Genomic DNA, 22,214 nt, shown 5'->3' with positions numbered 1-22,214 from the left:
CATGGCCATGTCATTTCTCAAACTCTAAACTTTTCCAACTTCAACATGAATTGGCTGCAAAATAATAGCACGTGCTCTGAGCACTGTTATGTTAGGGTGGCAAGAAAGGAGGGTAGAAGTGAGAGCTCGGGGCCAGATGTCTTGTGTTTCACTCGACAACCTTTATTTAAAACAAAACCCTGTTGCAGGATACTATCTGTACCTGTCCACCACGTGGTAGTTATGTACCATAACACAATTCAGACAGACCTGGCAACCCTGGACGATTTATTTGAGCACCACTTCGGCGATCTAGATGCGTCAGATGCAAATCATTGCTGTTTGCACAATGAATTATTGTACATAATTTGCATACAACAGTGCATCATTTGCATACAAGCAGCAGTCAAACAGACAAAAAAGTGAAGGAAGCATGGGTATGAAAAATATCTGTAGATGCCACTACTGTCAGTTGGTCATTTATGCCTGTTTGTCCATTTGTCCTTCACCTGCCTTAACATATCTTACCAAGGAACACAATTTCACTTAGGCTACACACCAACCTACCATTACTGCTGCATCTGGTGTCTTCAGAGAGTTTGTGTCAACTGCGGCATAGTCACTCCTCTCTCTCTCTCTCACACACACACACACTCTCCAAATATTCAAGCATGTGAGGCTTGAACAATATTGAATTGATATTGAATGATGTTAATGATCCACAGACCGACAGTGCATTTACAATCCATGGTTAACAGTGATAATGCTAAAGCTAATGCTAATGCCCTAAAGCATACACTGCTTTATCGTCTATTTTACTCTAAATGGGGCCATAATTTACAAAATGAACATAATGCTGTATTGAAGAAAACTTGAAACTAGCAATTGAGACCATAAACTCATTAGGAAACAGTTTACTGAGGTAATAAATGAAGAGAGTAGTAGGGTCATTTTCTCATAGACTTTCATACAATCAGACGTCTTTTTGCAGCCAGTAGGGTCCCCGGACCCCGGATGGCCATTAGATAGAATGCAGGTTTTTTGAACTTCCGCATAGGCTTCATTTTTCAGCCCCGGGGGTTGCCGCCTGGTGCTGATGGAGCTCAGGATTCATCCATAAGGGCTGCCTTTTTCTTGCGTCTTCGGGAGGGAGGAAGAGACTGAGGAGGCACCTGTAGCTAAATGGAAAGCAGTCACTCTCATTCTCTCTCACTCTCTCTCTCTCTCTCTCTCTTTCTCTCTCACTCTCACTCTCTCTCTCTCACTCACACACACACTCACACACACACACACACACACACACGCACGCACGCACGCACAAATACATCGACTGCCTGCGGTTAAATATCTGCTGTTTCTGATTCTTCAAAGGTCAACGGAAATTTCTGTGAAAACTGCACCACACAGTCATCATGTATACGCCAATTAGCGGTAAGTTATCTGCAGGTAAAGACAGAAACAGCAGCATATGTGACACTGTTGCACCCCTTCCTATGTTCAGAGGAGCTCCGTTTTCACTTTCAGTTGCACTTTATGTGCAAAATGCTCATTGACACCCATCTGTGTAAATGCTTATTAGTGTCTGAATCAAGGATGTGCACATATAATTGTAAGTGGACATCATTTGGTTGGAATATATAGTTGCCCTCTCAGTTGTTATTGTCTGAATTATTATTAGCTCTCATGAATGAGGTCCGATAACAAGAGATGATGTCATCATCGTCGGTGTCTGCATTTATTTCAAAGACTGAACAACTCACTTTTTCTCTGCTACAATTTTGTTTCTTTGCACCAGTGAATGCTGTTCTTCATTATAACGTAGATGATTTAGCCAGCAGTTACGCTTGGTTTGTATGTTTGCCTTAAACTAAGAAGTAAGCTATTTGAAGTGTCATGTCCACATTATGGAAATAGTTTATTACTGATTTGGAGCTCATAGTTTCTTTCTCACAGACCACATACATAATTTACCCGTCTACTATATCTTCTTGTAAATAAAATCCATTGACCTGAGCTTCCCTTTTGACCCGATGCTTTGACTGGAGTCACATCCAAACCTGTTAAGTAGTTGAGCAATCAAATTTTCAGAGGCTCCTATGAGCTGGATAACATTTGTATTAAACAACATTAGATTGCAGATGTTAACACTGTTGTGTTTGAGGGCCAGTGAAGCTTCATTTAGCTTAATATTGATATAATGTATGATGACATACCAAGTTATTATCATATTCATAATAAGTTTAATGTAGCCTAGGTTATAGTATTTACTGCAATATTCTATTCTATCTATATTCTATTAATAGTAGCTCACCACCTCTGTTCAAGGGCTCCATTTTTACTTTCTGTTTTCCACTCAAACGTTTATGTCTATGGTGTGAACATTTTCCTGAAATGAGCAAACGCTCACCTCATTAATGCCTGAATAGACAACTGTCATTTACTTGAACTGTCATTTCCGTTTAGTTCAGCATTATTGAGCTAAAATAAGAAAAACAGGTTTGCCTTTAATCAAGGACCTTGTCAGTAATAATTAATCCAGTGAGCATGACAGCTGGAAATCCTGTTTTCTCAGATTCAATGATTAATTCTTTTAGTATTGTAGGTGTGTCACATAATCTTTGTACTTTAGGTTACTTGTGATATTTCTAGGATTTTGCTCAGAGATAAGAACATTAGCTAATATATGTGAATGTAAAAATAACATGAAAATCATTTTTCCATGTTTGTTTTTTTCTAAATCTGCTTCCAGATGATATTTACGCATATGCCCTATCCAAGACCCTGACAAAGGTTTCAGCACCTGTGACTGTAGGACTCTACTCCACATGTCAGAATCGAATTAACATGATCCTTGAAAAAATGGAAGGTATGTTAACACTGTCTAACCATGTGCATCCCAGCATGTTGGTCTCTAAGTCTGCTGGATGACTTTTATCAAGCACTTAAAGTCCTGTTACAAAGTCCAAAGTCTGTGGATGGGGGTAATCATTACTTATAGGTCTGAAAAGGAAGTTAGCCAAATGTAAAAACTAACTTTCGGATGATTTGCATGCACACTACCTGTTTATGTTTTCAGTGTTCATTCCACAATGTTCACAGTAAACATAACTGGAGTGAGTGAAACTATGGTATTGCCGTAAAAACTACACCCGTTAACAGTAAAAACACTGTAGTGAAACAATATCATTAAAACTTTGAAACAAGTATAATTAGTGTGAATGCTGACAAGCATTTATATAAAGACAGCCACCTTCCTTTCACCTACTTATTGCCACAATATTTTGCTGCATTAATTCATAATGTTTATTGTTACATGTATTTCAGCCAGGTAAATGATTTATTCTGTGTGTAATTATTATAAATGTTTGTGTCTCTTCAGTGTACATGAAGCGGGAGGCTTCTGAGATTGAGCGGAAATACACAAAAAGACCTGGGCCTCGCTCAGTTACGCCTTCAGCTACTGGCTTCCTAGCACTCATTGGTCGACTTCTCTTGTACAATCCCATTTGGACTAAAGAGAACCAGGACCACCATAATGTCAGGTTCATTTATGTGCATTTTAGTGCCTGGCATTTTGCAGGCAGTGACCTGCTGTGGGCCGGGCTGGTCATACGCTTGATTCAGGCCATGCAGATTAACTTTGGGAAGTTACAGCTGGTACTCTACCGTGTGGGTCAATATGATGAAGAGGATGAAGTCGAAGAGAAGGTTTGTAAATTATCTTCACTTCTTTCAGTGACTTAACAAGGAGTCTAAAGCCACATTAGCAGCTCTGTGAGGCTGCACAGATAAACATGCTCACAATCAGTGTGTCCCAGTTCCATACCACATACTAATTATATACAGTATACTAATTGTCTTTGCATATTGTTTTTGCAGTTTGTGTACAAAAAAATTCAACATACTTGCCAGAGCCAATCACAAATAGACATTCAAATGTTTTCCCAGGTTTTTTTGTTTTCTGAGATGTTTCTGAGGCTGGTTTATAACAATTCTTTTTTTTTCCAAGCTGTGAGGAGCTACTCCATTTACTTTGGCCAATGCCTTGTGGGACAATAACGTCCATCAACAGCATATTCAAAAATATAGCTGTTTTTGTGTACATACTGACTTTTTTGAGAATAGATACTTTTATCACTCTTCCAGTTTGAACATACTACATTCTCATAACCTGCTTAGATTTAGGATCACCAAAGACATTAGGATTCATTCTCTGGACCTTGAATACCTGAACAAATTTCACAGCAATCCATCCAATATTTTTTAAGATATTTCACTCAAAATCAAAACTGTCAACCTCATGGTGGCACTAGAGAATAAGAGTCATTAGGACTCATACTTTACTGTCTTTGTACTACACACAGTTTCATGCCAATCACCATCCAATAGTTGTTGAGATATTTCAGTCTGGATCAAAGTGGTAGACCCCCCAACCAACCAACATTGCCATTTCTAGAGTTTGCTGCTAGTGTGGCTGAACATGGAGCTTTGGTGTCTAACCTGCTTCTCCTTTGTTCTGTTTTTGTTTTGTTTTTATTAAAATGTATTAGATAGTGGAGGATGGTCCTAATCATTGGAGGTCCAAGAAGATTTGCTGCTGCCCTCTGTGGTGTTTCCTCCTGTGCATTCTTGTGGTTCCAGCAATTCTACTGGTATTGCAGTTGACATTTGGCTTTTTCAAACCTGAGGTGACAGCAGATGATGGGGATAATGAAAAGACAGGCCAGGTGGGGGTGCTGGAAGGCGTGGCCATTGCTGTATTGGGAGTCCCTGCAGTGAGTGCGTTCAGGTTTATCTTTCTGATGTTTAAGAACCTCATCTTCAGCCAGGAGCTGAACATCAAGAAGGGGATGGACAATGAGCGGATCAGCAGCCAGCTAGGCTTCATGAACGAAGTGAGGAAGGAGATGTGGTTCCTGTCTCGCTTCATTCAGTTTATGGAGGTCTTTGAGAGAAGAAGGATCCGAGTGGTGCTGAAGATCACCAATCTTGACCGCTGCTCCCCCAGGAAAATTGTTGGGGTTTTAGATGCTGTCAACATTCTGCTTTCAGATGAGGAAAGTCCATTTATTTCCATTCTGGCTGCCAACCCAGAAGTTCTCATAGAGAAGGTGAACTACGCAGATGGCTGCTTCAGTAAAGAGGACAGAGCTTATGCATTGTTGAACCGCATTGTTACCCTGGCCTTCACAGTCCCTCCACTGTGTGATGATTCAAAACGCCGCTTATTTTGCAGCCTGACCAGCAATTCAAAAAGCCCAGAGGTGAAAAACATTTGGAAAGATGAAAATGTATCTTCAGTGGGGATAGAAGAGTCAATTCCAATGATGGCTAAAACTACAGTAGCATCACATGTAATGGAGAAAGAAGTGGAGAAATTGGTCAAGAGCATCCTGACCAGCAATGAAAGGACGCTAAACAAGTATATGTTAGATGATGTCATGTCAATGAGGAGAGTGATCAACTCCATTCGAGTGACTGTGATCATCATGAAAGCCTTGGAGAAAGAGCCTCCTCAACCAGAAAACATTGCGCCATGGGTGGTCTTGGCCAATCAGTGGCCCTGCCGACTCAGCTGGATCATCCAGTGTGTGGAAGATGCTCAGCAGAGAGCAGATATTGATCGTGACAGAGAGGCTATCACTGATGATTCAAAGACCCTATGGAAAGTCTTCAGCGAGTCCAGAGCAGAGCTTTATGTGATGAGCGGACAAATTGAGGACCTCCTCGAGCACGATGGAGATCCTGAGATGTTTGAGAGATTTCTCACAGTAGATTTCCAATTCACCGTGAAGGACTTGAAGACTTTTGAAGTGGCAACAGTGAATCTGGATCATACAATTCAGAGGGAGTTGGCTAAAATCAGAGGGACATCCAGGTTGAAAGATTCTGGTTGGATGAGAGACCTCGCTCCTCTGCCAATCGCAACTATAATCAACATGAATACTGAGGATGTATGTAAAGAGGTAAGAAACTTCTTTAAGGTTCTAATCATTAAGATTTCAGTCCTGGTTGATTTGGCAAAACCCTTGGTTACTGGTAGTAACAGCAAGTACGGTACAGGTCCCAGAATTCTCGGGGCCCCAAACACTCAGAAATACAACAGAATTGCAACTGGTGTATCTGTTTAGAGTGCAGCCAAACAAACTCACATTTTTATAAAGAAGTCAATAATTGGCTTTTGACCAACCAGTCTACTTTTGATTCAGCACAGCTAATTTACCACACAACAGCACAACACAGAAGGAGTTGGTTAGGAGTTGGAGGTGTGCATCCTTTACAGCTCTTCATCTTCATCTTTCTGCTCACTATTATGCACAATTTAAAACTGATCTGCTGTCAAAATATGCTCAGAATGACCATGTCTTGTTTTGTAGAGATATTTCTGGTGAACTATCCATGTTAGCCACAGTAACAACAGTGACAAATACACTGTGTTTCCTGTGGCTTCACAACAATAAAAGCCATCCTGTGCTTCATCAGTAGAGGCAGCTGCAGTAGAAAAATCTTTCTTTGCATTAGCAGTGACTTAATAAAGCTCTGATACAGCTTTAGGAGAGTAAACAGTGAGACTGATATCAGTGAACTAAAATTGCAAACAGTACAGCTGAATTATATGTATGTATTGTTTCCAGTGAATTAGATTCATGTGTAGGTAGACAATCCAAATTTAGTGCAGGAATGGCAGAATACGCCATGAAAAATGAAAATTACTTTCTAAAGAGGTAATTACAGAATTTAAATATATTTACATTCATTTAAATACATAGAATGGCTATTGGTTTAATCCATGATATCCTTGATGATTATAACTTTAATGTACATTTGTTACAAAGGGGAATTTATTTATTTACAGTAAGTTATTTATTCACAACTGTTTTGACATCAAGTCATATAACTCCTCTGTGTTCATAATGAACTTTTCTTCTTTTTCCTAGTTGAAGAGAATGGATTACCCCAGCAAGTATATTGATATTGTGAAAAACAATAACCTCAATGGCTCGGCGCTGGTCTTTGGTGATGCAGACGATGTCAAAAAACTCCTAGGTATGAATTTTGGTGAATGGGCAAGTTTCAGACTCCACTTCCTGGGTTTGCCATCACATCTCCGACCACAACACAAGAACACGCAGCAAACGCCTTCTCAGCCCCAGAGCCAGCTGCCTATTCCAACTCATCATGTTTCCCATCGTTCCTCATCGAATCCCAGTTTGGCTAACAGCTCTGTGTAGGAATCCAGTCCATACAGAACAGGTCTGATATCCCTACACTTATCCTCTGCAAACAACCGTTACATTAAAAATACACAACTTGAGCATTAAAAAAACATATATAGAAAGTAATGCATGACTGAAAATTTAATGCATGTTCTGTCAATATTACTAATAAATTATTAAAGGAACGGTTTGACATTTTGGGAACTACGCCTATTGGCTTTCTTGCCAAGAGTAAGACGAGAAGATCGATACCACTCTCAAGTTTGTTTGCTAAATATGAAGGTGATTAGCCTAGTTAATTTAGCATAGATTGGGGAAAGACCTAGTCTAGCTCACTCCAAAGTTCAAAATACGCTTACAGACACCTCACAGTAGCTTATCTGCTTAAAACGTATTACTTATGAAGTCTGTTCACAGTTTAGTCAAACAATAATAAGTAGAGAATATCATCAAACTAGATGTAAACCAATTCAGTGGGAAAAGGTTCCTGCTAATCACTGTTGTCAAGAGCTTTTCTGGAGTGTTTGTGGCTTTTCTATTAGCCTAAATATATCTGGCCATTCTCTGACCTCGCTCACATTAATAAGATGGTTCCTTCCCATCTGCCACAGTTCAAGCAGGCAACTCCAGCATACTTTTTTCTCCATAATTAGTGATGTTTATTCTCCATAATATGCTAGGTCATATCTAGTATTACTGAACTGAGATCCTCAGTCTGTAAATGCTGTTGAGTCACTGTTGCTGCTAAACTGCTGCTCAGATGTCTGCACACATTCTCCTTTACCACCCACACCATCCGACATACACCTGTTCTTTGCGATCCCTGTGAGGGATTTCAATTGATCATTCCCTGCGCTCTCTTCTGCTGTTCAGTATGCTGCACACATTGAGCCTCGATACCACAATGAATTTTATTGTACCTAGTCTTGAACTTTATTTTTAATGAGTTGGCTGACTGAACTGAATGGTTTTGGTTTACTGTGACACTCTCTCCCAATGCAAACTTACATCATTCCTTTTAAGACATTCTGATTTAGTCAGCTGTATTTGGAAATACATAAAGAAAAAGAAATGCATGAAGTTTAGACCATGCAGAAATAAAGCGTTGCAGGCGATAGGGAGCTGACCATTAAGCTTTATACCGTAACTGCATGAAGATAAAAAAATAGATAGTTAAGCTTTTGCAGTCTGAGCCAATGTACTGGTGTAAGCTTTTCTTTGCTTAATTTCTTTGTTTTTTTGTTGTTGTTGTTGTCTTCCAAGACATTTCAGGTAATTAATGTGATAACATTCATGAAGTGATAATTTCAGATAAGTGTGAAATAATCTGACTTTTTTTAAGATACTGGAGCCTATGATGAATCATGATTACTGTCTATCATAATAAGAAATGTATTAGCAATGTATAAATATCGAATGAGTGAAGCTATTCAGTAAGTATGAACCCCTACTGTAACATATAACCAAAACACAGGTTTGTAAAAATGTTTAACTTGTGTGAGAAAACTGTCAGGTACATGGTAGTTGATTTGGGGGGAATGAAAAAAAATGACTGCAGTTTAATGGTTTGTATTTAGTATGCTAGACGAGTGCTTCTCTAGATTTCATCTGAGCCCGACAAGCCCAAAACTGATGGCTGCAGTGCTGCCTGCATAGATGTCCAATAATTTCTGATGCAACCTTAGTTGACATTATTGAACTTTTTTTTTTTTGCCTTTTTCATGGATCACATTTCCTCTAATAATGAGACAACAGTTGTTTTGCTGATAGAGACGGATCCCTGAGATACTATAAAAAGGTGTCAAACATTTCACCTGAAGAAAATACAGTGATCATCTTTTGTCTTATAATCCCTTTTTTTTATCATTCCTGTTATAAACATCTATAATTGGTTTTAAGAAGCCATCAGTACAAAAATATCAACATAATACAATCACTATTGTCAATTAACTATTATTCATTGTAGGGGTAAACAGACAGAAGACTCACTCTTGCAAAAAATTTCCTTTGTTTTTTATTATGCGTATGTACTGTGAATATTTATCATGACGCCTATGATGTGCCTAAGCTGTATATCGTGAATGCATGCTTCAAGTTTCACATATCTTAACTCTTCATAAAGTCAAAAAATGACTAACTAGAAGTTTAGGATTTGGACTTCACTTTAATGCATCAACAAACACTTTCATCTGTTTCAGAGCCTTAACACACACTGACATGATATATTTTGATAGATTGAAATGCACTATGATGTGTTAAGGAATACTTGACTGATTGCTAAAACAGAAAACCAAACACTGTGTATGTGCTGCAGTAAACTATAAGTCTCTATTTCAAGCAAAACCTTAAGATGTAAACTCTGACAAATGATGTTGCAGAAATGTAAATGCATGACTTGAAAACATAATAAATAATGCTGATCCAAGCAAATGTGATTTTTGTTGTTTGGCATTTCTCATTTTGCCAATTTAAAAACAGCCCAAGCGATGTGCTGGCTCATTAATAATATTCAAACATCAAAGTGTTCTTACGTTTAATTATCAGCTGAAGGTTCAGTTCATCTCGATTCCTTTGAACCGTCTCCCGCAGAAAGTTGCAAGTGTAAGTTTGGCTAAAAATATCACACAAACCTCGGGCACTTACAGTACAAGCACTAACAGTATACTTCCATACATACTGAACACATACGGTTCATACTGAAGATCTTACTTCAGAGAAAGACTCTGATTTTGTGATATTACACAACAGCACCCTCTAATGCCAAGTTTTTTCACAGAAATGTGGGGATTTAGGGGCTTATCAGGTGAGTTAAATTCATGCATTTCTTCTGACTGATGGAATATTTATAAGAAATTCTGCAGTTCAGAAAAGTGAAAGCAAATCTCTAAACATGACATAGCAACTCCTTAAATACATTCACAATCACCAGTTGATGTATAAGCACCATATCTAGTTTATTCTGTAACACTATGGCTTTTGGATGAGCCTTTCTCCCAGTTGTAGCTCATTACGAGTTTTTCTTGACACGTTATTTATTTTTTCTTATATCAGCAAGAACAGACATTACAGTATCTTAAAGAACACAGTGGTTATTGTGTTATTAGTCATTTGGAGGTATGAAAGCTCAAAAATGAAAGGTAAAATTCTTGTCTAATTAAGGACAATACATTTCACATAAGATACTAACACATAACTGTATTAAACAGTTAAGATTTTAACCACTATTTGCATTTTAAGACACATTGTTCGTACAGTCAAGGCACAAGTTCAAATTCAAGAAAGTTTTAGATATAGCACTTAGTAATTTCAGATGCTCATTGTAAATCAATAAAACTGAGACATATATCCTGGTTAGGAGAGAACAAATTTGAGGAACCAATTTAGGAATGTGTGTAAAAAAAAAAAAAAAAAAAAAAAAAAAAGAAAGAAAAACATTTGCATATAAAAAGAACAGCAGGACAGCAGGAAAAGAAACATCTGCTAACAGGCACCTTTGTGACATGACCACAGTAATATGATTTCACATGGATCACAGATTAATGATCTACTGGTATAATGCAAGGCCCATAAGATGTAATACAGCAGTTCTCCCAGAGGTTTTACCATCACATACATAGCAGGAATACTCTCAGGCTGTTTGGCCTGCAGCAGCTTACTTGCGTGCTAAAGACTCAGCCAGCTTCTTGAGCCTTTTCTTCAGCTCCAGAGGAAACTTCTCGTAACATTTTTTACAAACAGGCTTCATGTCAAACTCAACAAACTTGTTCCTGCAAAGAAGGAAAGAAAGACCATGTGAATACTTAATATGTAATCTAATAACTTGTCTTTTGTCCATATTATTCTTTCTTATCTCATTCAAACCAAAAGAAATTAAAGATTAACGGAAGTTTCTCAACAATAGGCTAATGAATATACATGTATACTGAGAAGATTTTGTATTAACAGCATTAATAAAACACAGTGTTTTTAAATGAATGAGAAAAAGTGACAACATGCCATACTGTCAAAGGAGTAAATAAGGAACAGCACAGAAAAATAAAAAAGAGGAAGCCACAGATAGCACCAACCGACAGATGGAGAGGCGAGTTGTAAAGAATAATAACTCTACACACAGACAGCAGGTTTTTTCTTGCGGTCTTTGGCATCACGTTCACGTCGGGCCAGACGGCGTTTCAGCTCCTCAGGCATGCGCTCATAACAGTGCTTGCACACAGGCTTCAGGTCAATTTCAACAAACTTATCTCTGAGTTACCGAAGGCGCAGCAAGTGAAGCGTGTACAATAAGAGAAGAAATTGGGAGGAAAAAGTGGGGGAGAGGAAAAGAGCCAAAGAGGGAAGAGGAGAGTAAAATACATAAAGACAAGTGTTAAGACTAGACGAGTAAAGTAGGAGTGTTACAGAAAACTGAGAAGACAACAACAGTTAGTTGGTAGTGATAGACAGGATTAGTTAGTAAAAGAAGATATTAATGAACTTACTTGAGAGTGAGTTTTGTGTTGCAGGTGGAGCAGGAGAAACAACTGACACACCAGGCCTTGTTGAGAGCAGATACCACTGAGAGGGACATAGAAAAAAAAAAAAAAAAAATTATGAACTGATGCAATTTCAAGCCACAGATGTCCTTATCAGATGTCACAACTGCCCAGTGGACACTCACGTTAGTCAAAATGATCAAACAGACCAGGGCTTTACCCCTGCTGGAGTTTCCTCCCTCACAAAAAAAACCTGACAACAGCCAAGTCTAATTTTGGTTTGTCATCTAATTACTCATGAAAGTAATGTTAATTAGTGAGTTGATATGACCTTCTAAAAGCGACGATCAGTGCCGGCTAGAACTGAGAAGCTGTTACTTGTTTTGTGTACTGCTCTTAGGTAATATGAAAGGGAGAGGAAACAACAGATAACAGATTTGTTAGCGTCAGAGGTTACAGTGAATCTGTGTATTTCACTCACTCAAGCTGACGCATCCAAATAATAAAGAAAAAAAAACATCCACATTAGCACTGTAGAGCCCAGCTGTCATCTCTACTTCTAGCAACATTTCATGTTAATTACTAAAAAAAAAAAAAAAAAAAAAATACTGTACTGAATACAAGCTTTATCATATGGATACTCACCATCGCCCTCAATCACACGGTTGCAGTGGTAGCACACGTCGCCAAAGAGCTTGACAGCAGAGAAGCATAGAGATGAGTTATTTATACAGTAAACAAGTTGTCAGATATACTTAAAAAGGACATTGAAATACAAACAAGGTTTCAAAAACATTATGATACGCGTCACATCCTTTAAAGCCAAATATCCAGTCATATATACCTCATACTCTGCTCTTTTTTTTTCTTACCTGGTTATAATGAGTCTCACAGTAAGCCAACCCCTTCCTCTCATAATGCCGATGACCAAGGAAAGGCTTCTCACACTTGGCACACACAAAATGCTGTAAACACAAACAAATGTTGCTGAGAGAGAAGAGGACTCCTAACAAAGGCATGTGAAACTGACAAATCACAGATGAAGCAGGGGCCGAATTTTCAGTCTGAAACATGAATATTACATGAGAAATTCCCGACTAAAAGTCGTGGACCTAACTTATGAAGAAACATTACTATAACATCCTAAAGTGGTGTTTTTATCACATTTGGCCCACCAGCACTATAAAGAAGTCACTGTAATTTTCCTATAGTGTTTCCAGTGTTTTTAAAATAGATCTACTTTTCTGGTGTCTGCCTGATAAAGTTCCTGAAGTGGTTAGATATAAAATTCATTTCAGCTAATAACCTTCTTAAGCATTTAATTGACTGCTATACGCTGATGACAGTCTAGAGCTTTTTGAATGGCTGAGCAGCCTCAGGAGAAATTTTTTTTAGAAGTGCTCACATCTCTCCTACTGCCTCAAATTAGCTCATTTACAGTGTTTTGGTTTTTAAGTGGTTTATTTAATGAATTCAATTTCCCTGTGCATAAGTAATGGTCACTAAAGGTGAAAATCATTATAGAGTCTTAAAGTGCTTTTGTGTGAGTGTGGCATAATATATAATACCAACTACAAAAGTGGTCAGCGTGACATTTGTAAACCGTTATTAACCTGTCAGTAGCCTTTCTGAAGCCTAATACCTGTAGTCCAACCAGCAACGTTAGGAAGAAATGTTTACAGTGACACTTAAGTTTTGAATTAATGCAAATTATTTCATTACTTGTATTAATTTTATTCTTAATTATGTTAATTAGTTTTTGTGTTTAATGACCCATTTTGTGCACCCTTTGCCTTAAGGGGAAAAAATCTATGAGAATTTATATGAAATCTCAATAGGAAGATGATGTCCGATCACTAAGAGTGGAGCGTTTTCTGCACTATCCAACTACTGTCTGAATCTTAAAATGCTTAGTTTTGCCTCTTTCCAAATAACCAACACCAAATCACGAACATGGTAAACATGGTCATGATTCCTTTAAGTAAACTCCTAAAGGCATAGTTTACTTTAGGAGGAGCAAACTCCTTCAGTAATCTAGGTCTGAAACTGCAACACACATACATACATTACTTTGAATATACATGAATTTAAAACTGAGTCTAGTAGGGCTGTCCTCTAAAAGTCACTGAGTTGATTGTTAAATGCAGCAAAGTCGGCTAAATTACTGTTTAAACAGACAGATACCAGCGCCTCTACTGGCTCCTCCTCTACCATCCGGTGTGATTGACTCCTCAGCTGACAGCGCTGACAGCAGCCAGCAGAGACGCTCTGTGCTGCAACTGGATTTTATAACTGAACTAATACCAGGATGTACACTTTTTATTTCTCTGACAATATGGAAATCTGGCATTTTCACATAACAAATGATGAATAACGACCTTAAAACCGGAGCCTTACAGGTAAAATATAATACCCGTAGTTTGTTCAGATCAGTTTAGTCTTGGACAGTACTGGAACTGCGTGAACTGGGCAGAGACATGAATAATATTTCTCATAGAAGGCTGTATTGAAGAAAGAAACAAAGAGTAATAATGTTTAGTATGTAGGCCTATAAGAACTTAATACTCCCCTCCCCCACCCTCTGAGTCAATGCATCTGTCTGAGTCAACTGTGAATATCCTGAGTCAGGGACAGCTCTTGAACCTAGTGCCTTGACACAGTCATATTCTTGCTCACAAACCTCCACGTGCCACTGCTTGCCCATGGCATTGACAACACGGCCCTCGATTGGTCTCCTACAAGCACCACAAATAGGCACACCCATCTTGTCGTGGCAGGGCAAACAGAAAAGCTCTCCCTTCAGTTCCCTGGCTTCAGCCGTCAGTTCCTTCCTGTGGACAGAGAAACAGCTTCCACCTTATAAACTGTCATGCGGGGGCTTTGAAAACAGTGTAATAAATACAATTTCAAGTGAAGTGAAATATATATTTTTAAACTAAGCAATGAAGTCAAGTAGTAGGACTGACCCACAATTGTTGCAGTTGAAGTGGTCTGGGTGATAGGGGTCATTCTTAAAGATCAGTGGCTGCTCTTCAATGATGGCATGGCACTTCTGGCAGATGTACTTGCCCAGGCCACGAGCCTTCTCTCGGTTATGGCACGGGCGACACAGGTGCCTGAAGTAAGTAGAGCAGAACGAAATTCAGAGGTGTCAAGATGGAAACTGCTGCCTTAAATAATGTTTTGACACTCTGTCACTGCTGCTCAAAATTTCATTATTTGTTAAAATGCGAGCGTGAATGTCAACCGGCCTGACGTGTGTGTAACCACCTGTTTTACAGGCTGTCACAATGTTATATTAGGACTGTAATAAGATGGGATACAAACCTGCCAGCGTTTTTGACAAACCCCACATCTGCAAGCACAGCCTGGCAAATGTCACAGCAGAAGCAGTCAGGGTGCCAACTATTGTTCATGGCCTTAATGACGCGACCGATGATGAACTCCCCTGGGGGAAATCACAAGTAAGAGATCAGTTTGAGGCAAGTTTGACTTCTTAAATATTTGTTGGGACTGGAGGCTTTTTTTTAAAAAAAAAAAGGTACTGTAGTATAATCCCTGATTAATGCTCCATTATGGAGTCACAATGCACTATGGTGCTTTCTATAGTGTTCTCAAAGTGGCACTTTAATGTTAATTGTTTGCTTCATTTAATCCAAGCATGTCTATCTCTCCCAAGACACAGTCATGCAGTATTTAAATTAAGCATACATCGCACTAAAATGCATCTTGGGTGATCCAAACAGAAGCATGAAGAGTGTATAGACTATAAGATCAGTGAGTACCTGATCTCCTAAACAACATATGAAGGTCAGGGATGCTTACATCCATGCATGTGAACACAAATGTGTACGAGACAGCATTAACTATTGCTTACTCAATATTTTAGCATAAAACACATAAAACATTCCACTCACAGCAATGTAAAGCAACTAGGCGAGGCTTACAAGTAGGGGTGGGACAAAAAAAGAACAATATCGCAACATATCACAATATTTCCACTTGCGATACATTATTGATACAGTGGTGCCAAGTATCAATACATTTTTTAAACATAGGATTGCTCAGAATTGATTCAGCTAGCTCACCACTACCCTCCACCTCCTTATGGAGGCACTGAACAGACTGGAGATGGTCATGTGAACGGCAGTTGTAGGTGACAGTGAAGAAGAAATGCGAGCAAAATAACCAGCCATGATGAGCAGCTGCTGTAAGACTCTCCATCTGAGTGTCAGTACATAGCTGCTTCTGTTTATCATGTTAATGTATGTCATCGTCATATATAGCACACTGAATATAGCACAGTTAGTTATCTGCGGGTTGTGTGTTGTGTTTATTGCCACAGAAAAGGAATAAATCTTTGGGTTATTTGCACAACATCACCTCTCTACTGTCTCTTATCAGGTGTTTTAACGCTAACAGCAGCTCTGTGTAAGGCACAAACAATTAGCAGTGTTCTGATATTTATACAAATTGAAGCTAAAGTTAGCAGTCTTCTCAATATAACCTGAGGCTACAGTTATTAGTGTTGTGATATTTATATAAACTGAAGTTACAGTTAAGTGTTGTGATATTTATATTTATAGAAACTTAGGCTACAGTTAGCAGTGTTCTGATATTTATACTTGGCGGTATTTCTTTTCTGTGAAGCTAATGTAATGTTAATAACCATTGTACATTATCTGACTATTTCGTGCTCTTTGAAGTAATTGTTTCTTTATTCTTCAGTTACAGCTATGGTGATATATCGTACATTATTTCTTTGTGATACATCGTGTATCATAGAATCGCCTTTATTGTAATATATCATTATCGTGGAAAAAATATTATGATAGTTTTGTATTGTGAATTCATCTGTGATTCCCACCCCTACTTTCAAGTTTATCCCTCGATGCAACTTCCAAAAAAACCCTATAGGAGTCCCCACCTATAAAATCAAATATGAGTGGGGAAGCAAAGTCTGATCATATTTTTTTATTTCCAATGAATTTGATTTATGTCAGTTATCTTTTTCAATATAATGTCAGAAAATAATGAAAAATGACCACCCCAAACTCCCAGAACTCAAGGGGATGTCTTCAAATTGCTTGTTTTGTCTCACCAATACTCCCAAACCCCCAAATATTCAATTTAAAATTATATAAAACAGAGAAAAGGACTTAAATTAATGATGCCCAATAACACTCACCACACTGATGACAGCAAGGGGCAAAGAGCATCTGAAAGTCATGTTCACAGTATTTCCTGCCCTCAAACTGTGAAGAGAAGAGTCATTCAAAACACATACTGTATAAAACAGACAGCCACACAAAGTATGACTCATCATAGTGTTGACACACTAAATGGATTAAAATAAAGGGTGACTGCACTACCTCATAGAAGAGTCCCTCTGGAAACTGCTGGAAACACTGGGCACACACAAAGCACAGCTCATGATACAGCTCTCCGTTACTATTGACAATCTTCTCAGTTGGAGCAAAGCCGCTCTTACATCTCTCACAGGCCGCATTGGCCAGGGCATTAGCAATGCTGTTGCATGAGACAAGAAAACATAAACACATATTAGTACATTACTCCACCAGGGTCCCTGTGAAATGTTAGGCTGACAAATAACTGATGCAGGGCTGGACCGATGTTTATCATTTCTCACATAACTCCTATGTTAACTGCTATGTTTGTTTCAGCAGCTGTCACCTTGGAGAATGGAAATAATTTGTGAATTGGTGGGGGAAAACCTCTCTCACTCACTGCAAAGACATCACCTAATTTGGTAACGGAATAGAGGCACTGAAACCTAGCTGAGGAACTGTGAGTCGCATCTCCTCAAATACACACACACAAACACAATTACATCATAAATTTGACCAATTCCGGCTTCGTATGGGAACATGAGGATGTTAATCAATGTACTGGTACAACAATAATAGTAGCAGGGCTGCCAACTCTCAGGCACTGAGTGTGAGACACACAATTTCATATATATACACATAAGTAATATTCATACTGCGTATTGTATTCATTTTTCTAGTTATTTTCTCTGTTTCTGGGTCTATATTAATATGATAATTTATTCAGATATTACTTCTATTTAGGTAAACCTGAGACACTAAACTGGTGAGTGTCGGGTGATGGTAGCGACTTGGTGAGGAGCATAAATGTTTTTTATCCTATGCTTTGAAGAGAAAGCTACCCAATAAACACAAATTAGGAAAAAGAAAAAGCCCCATGAAAAAGGTGTTGGTTCGTAAGGCCAGAGAAAGATCGAGTGGGTCAATTTACCACGAATAATGCTCAATTTATTATGAAAAATAAATAAGTTCAACTAAAATATCCCCCACCCCCAGACTCCAAGCTGAAGTCAAAAGTTGGCAGCCCTGACAGTAGCCCAACTGAATCTGATTTAGTGTCAGTTTGCCTTTTACACATGTATCTAAATACATGTATCTGAAAGCTCATACACTCAGTGTGGTTAGTGGTAGCGTTAGTTTGCATGAAAACATTAGTTAATTAGGTACGATATGACAGCTAATTAAGTTAGCATAGTAACCTTAGTTTGAAAGATCAAATGAAAGAAAAACAATGCTATTTCCCAAACGACAGTCAACTATCTCGAAAGTACCGATATCTTATCAATGAAATCACCGACCAGCAAACCGTTTATTGACAATAAACTCTTGTCCAGTGTCTAACAGCGGGATATCTATTCTAGTCAGGCGGTCGTTAGGCTAAGATGACGTTAGCTTTAGCTAGCTGTCCATTCGCTCAAGTTAACGGTTGTGCATGTTGGCTACTTCCCAAGCTAATCAAAAATCTTACCTGCCCGTCATTCCTGCCACCCCCAGCATCACCCCCTAGCACCAGAATTTGAGAAACGTAGCTCGTAAGTTGACTTGTTTGTTCCTTTCGCTGAGCTACCTAAGTTTTCAGACGGGGGGGGGGGGGGGGTAGACTCGTCTTGATCCGTGTCCCCTCCCAGTAAAGCTGCCTCGGTCTGTGGGCCGGCAGAAGCTACAGTCCGCTCTCCTTCTTCTTCTAATGAATTTCCGGCAGGCTGTACACTGAAAAGCGTAATGCTGCCCTCCACACACAGGGGTTAGTCCATCCACTCTTGGAGTGTCCTTGGAGGTTAAAGGATGGCTTCACAATTTTTCAAGTCTGTCTTAAAACATCAGTCAGCTGCCCATATGAACAGTGGAAGAGGTTTTCCTCACTGTAATCATTACTCCTGTTCATACTGGCTATTAAAAGATCCCCTTCAAATGGGCTTTCAATGTAAGTGATATGAGGGCCAACAGTGTCCAAACAGTTATTTTGTGCAAAAATGCATTTAAAAGTTTATCTGAAGCTTATATGGGGCTTCAGCTGTCTGAGTTAGTCATATCAAGTGGATATCTGCCACGTTTACAGTCTTTTTAGGATCAAATTCCCCCATTTGTGTTTCCTCAGACAGTGTTTCCCTGTTGAGCTGTGATGGGAGTAGAAGAGGGACTTTGGCACTAAAAGACTAACTTTGAAATATATCTACTTGATTTGATAATAAGGATGGCTGAAGCTTCATATTAGCTTCAGATAAACTTTGAAATATATTTTTGCACACAAGGAGGACTGTGGATTTTGGCCCCCATCACTTACATTGTACAGACGGGTGACAAATTAAAAGAAAAACTGATACAGATCTGAATGCTTGACCCCTACAGTGAGGGGATCCGGTGGCTCTGTTATGCTTTGGGGGGCATTTTGCTTGCATGTTTTGGGTCCACTTGTCCCCTTAGAAGGAAGGGTCACTTCCAGGATGACAATGCCCCAATTCATAGGGCACGAGAGGTCACTGAATGGTTTGATGAGTATGAAAATGATGTGAATCATATGATATGGCCTTCGCAGTCACCAGATCTCAACTCACACCTATGGGAGATTTTGGGCTGATGTGTTAGACAGCGCTCTCCACCACCATCATCAAAACACCAAATGAGGGAATATCTTTTTGAAGAATGGTGTTTTTAGCACTGATTCTACAAGTCTCTGGAACTCTTCTGGAGGGATGAACACCACCAAGACCACTACCATCAGGATAGAAATGTTTCATCGTAGGATAAAGGCGATCACTCAGAACAACGATTTGCAGTGACCCTTCCATCTGAGGGGACAAGTAGACCCAAACCATGCCAGCAAAATGCCCCCCACAGCATAAGAGCCACCAGATCCCCTAACTGTAGGGGTCAAGCATTCAGATCTGTACTGGTTTTTCCTTTAATTTGTCACCTGTCTGTAAGTGCATTATGAAGAGCTCTTCTAGTGGTCAGTATTAACAGGAGGCAAGAAAAACATGTGTAAATGTGCATTTGGGCAATTGACTGTTGTTTTAAGACAGACTTGAAAAACTGTGAACCCGTCCTTTAAATAGATTATAATCTACTTTTTAGATTCGCTGCACCAAACTGTCCTTGGATATGATCCTTGATCTGGATGCGTGAACTACGCTTTGTTATTCAAATTAACATCTGACCAAAATAATTGAAGTTAGAATTTTCAAGGTTTTACAGGTTTGTAATTTTATTGGAATATTTAATAATTTGAAGATCAATCTTCAAACACCGAGTTCCCTTCATTTAAACAATACCTGCATAATTGCTACTGCCGTCCTTCACAACTGAAACACATTCCTGAGGGCAACTACAGGACTTTCTTTGTAAGGGTTGCAACACAGTACAAACAATGCAATACATCAAAATAGTCACTACTTTATTTATTTATTTGTTTTCCTCCGTCTATGCATTATTTTGTTTTTATTATATGTAAAAAGCTTATTGCACAGTTGTTTTTTTTCATTTAAGTTATCATGTCATAATTGAATTCCCTGGCACTTTGTTTTCTCTTTGTTGTTCTTCATATTTGTTTATATGTTAATGTTTTTTGAATGTGACTGTCTTCAATAATGTTGAAGGGGAATAAATAAATAAATAAATAAACGGATCAAACAGTTAGCTATAAATTAAGTTCTTCTCCCCACATCAAGAAAGAATATGAAAGTAAACTCACACACAATACTTTGTTATTTATTCAGAGCCCCAGCACACGCTCACAGGAGTAAAGGACCATTCTCACTGGTTGTGATGGGAGTTTGCTGAGATCCACAAACTCCATAAACGTAAAATAATCATTAACTTAAAACAGGAACAGGTGCAACAAAACTAACTGTCATTGTGGGCTATGAATGCCATAGTACATATATTTTTATAGCCCTGTGCAAAGGTTTTATTTTTTTATGTCTCTGGCTGTATGTTTGGGGTTATTGTCATGCAGCAGAATAAGAGACTAGTGTGTGAGACTAATCTGACACATCTCATTATAGATAAGTGCCTAAAACTTTTACACAGTATTGTATATATTGTGATATATCAGATTTTAAAAAATATATTTATAGATAAAATACCCAGATTGGAATATCTCTTTCTGCTTAACCCAGTGAATGTAACACCTGACCATTTAAGGTACTTCATCACATTAATGCAAAACTCCTGTAAATCCAGTATTGCCATAGAGCAGTCCTGCTCAGAGATTTTAGAGAGAAAGCTACGTCAGTACAAATTAAATGTATATATCATCACACTGCGCAAACCAAGTCAGGGAGATGTCAATTGGGTATGAACTGTACAGTATATGCCAACACAGTCCTGAGAAGAGGTCTCATTAGCCAAAACAAGTGAAAAAACCTGTGTGGAGGTGTGTAGGGGATTTAAATGAAACTGGCAGAACTACTTGCTACTGCGAAGCATAGCATAATGAGTTATACCCCTTTTCCAAGCTCAACCACTGGACTCAGCTCATGTAGGAATATGGAAAGCTGCAGAACAACTGCTGTATGTTTTTGGGCCACGGAATTCACAATATCCCATCAGGTGTGATGATCCAACAAGTAACATGCAGTGCTGTAGTTTTTGACATCTGAGTCCAAATAAACGAAATAAACATATGGTTGAAATGACTATCTTGACCAAAAATAATGTTCACACACAAAGCTGTAAGACCTGAGTTGCTGGTAATCTTCATAGACAAAAGTGTGTTTGGAATAATAGGGTAATAATGTGGATTTAAGTAGAGCAACAATCTGATTTCACCAAAGTGCTACCAGCAAGTCTCCTGTTTAAGAAATATCACTTATTGTCCTTTTAAATCCCAATACTTTTAACATTTAATTAGATGTGTGTGGAACAAGAGGCAGCACTCAAGTTATGTCTTTTTATCTAATTTCGCTTATTGGAGCAATTGTCTGTGAAGATTCTCAGTCATCCGGCTCATGGTTATCCAAGGAGGGTTGAATCGAGGGCAGCTCGACTTATTGGAGCCATTATTTGGATGTGTTCTCTCTTGCTTGTGCTGGTTTTTATGTCCTCGTGTTTACTGTTGTTTATATACCTTCTTGGAAAGTGCTCTGCCAGGAGGTAAGTGCTGTATAAATAAAGTTTACTCGTTTTGTATTACACTCTATTTCTTTTCTCTGTAATGATCCAATTTCCTCACAGGGATCTTTGAGGCTTAGTCCAAC

At 38.6% G+C, this 22,214-nt stretch overlaps 2 protein-coding genes across 3 annotated transcripts; one reads left to right on the top strand and one right to left on the bottom strand.

Moving 5' to 3' along the window:
• The first annotated feature begins 1,255 nt into the window (after positions 1 to 1,255).
• On the top strand, positions 1,256 to 10,633 carry nkpd1 (NTPase, KAP family P-loop domain containing 1). Its single transcript, XM_042412401.1, has 5 exons — positions 1,256 to 1,410; positions 2,729 to 2,845; positions 3,359 to 3,687; positions 4,530 to 5,945; positions 6,918 to 10,633. Exons 1-5 carry the CDS (start codon positions 1,392 to 1,394, stop codon positions 7,209 to 7,211), a joined length of 2,175 nt encoding a protein of 724 aa, XP_042268335.1. The 5' UTR covers positions 1,256 to 1,391; the 3' UTR covers positions 7,212 to 10,633.
• On the bottom strand, positions 10,132 to 18,697 carry LOC121897715 (LIM and senescent cell antigen-like-containing domain protein 1). 2 transcript variants are annotated; one of them, XM_042412412.1, is made up of 10 exons: positions 18,485 to 18,692; positions 17,041 to 17,197; positions 16,857 to 16,923; positions 14,996 to 15,116; positions 14,635 to 14,784; positions 14,349 to 14,499; positions 12,541 to 12,633; positions 12,314 to 12,362; positions 11,675 to 11,750; positions 10,132 to 10,963 (listed from the first exon to the last, which is right to left on the bottom strand). In XM_042412412.1, the coding sequence occupies exons 1-10, from the start codon at positions 18,511 to 18,513 to the stop codon at positions 10,849 to 10,851; spliced, it is 1,008 nt and encodes a 335-aa protein (XP_042268346.1). In that variant the 5' UTR covers positions 18,514 to 18,692; the 3' UTR covers positions 10,132 to 10,848. The 2 variants fall into 2 exon arrangements, with proteins under 2 accessions (XP_042268346.1, XP_042268353.1); XM_042412419.1 differs by lacking the exon at positions 10,132 to 10,963 and adding an exon at positions 11,002 to 11,439 and having other exon boundaries at positions 18,485 to 18,697.
• Positions 18,698 to 22,214: the final 3,517 nt, after the last annotated feature.

This window comes from Thunnus maccoyii, chromosome 1, assembly GCF_910596095.1.
Source record: "Thunnus maccoyii chromosome 1, fThuMac1.1, whole genome shotgun sequence".
Taxonomy (NCBI): domain Eukaryota; kingdom Metazoa; phylum Chordata; class Actinopteri; order Scombriformes; family Scombridae; genus Thunnus; species Thunnus maccoyii.
Note: the sequence above shows the minus strand (reverse complement) of the source record. Positions and strands in the feature narration are given on the sequence as shown.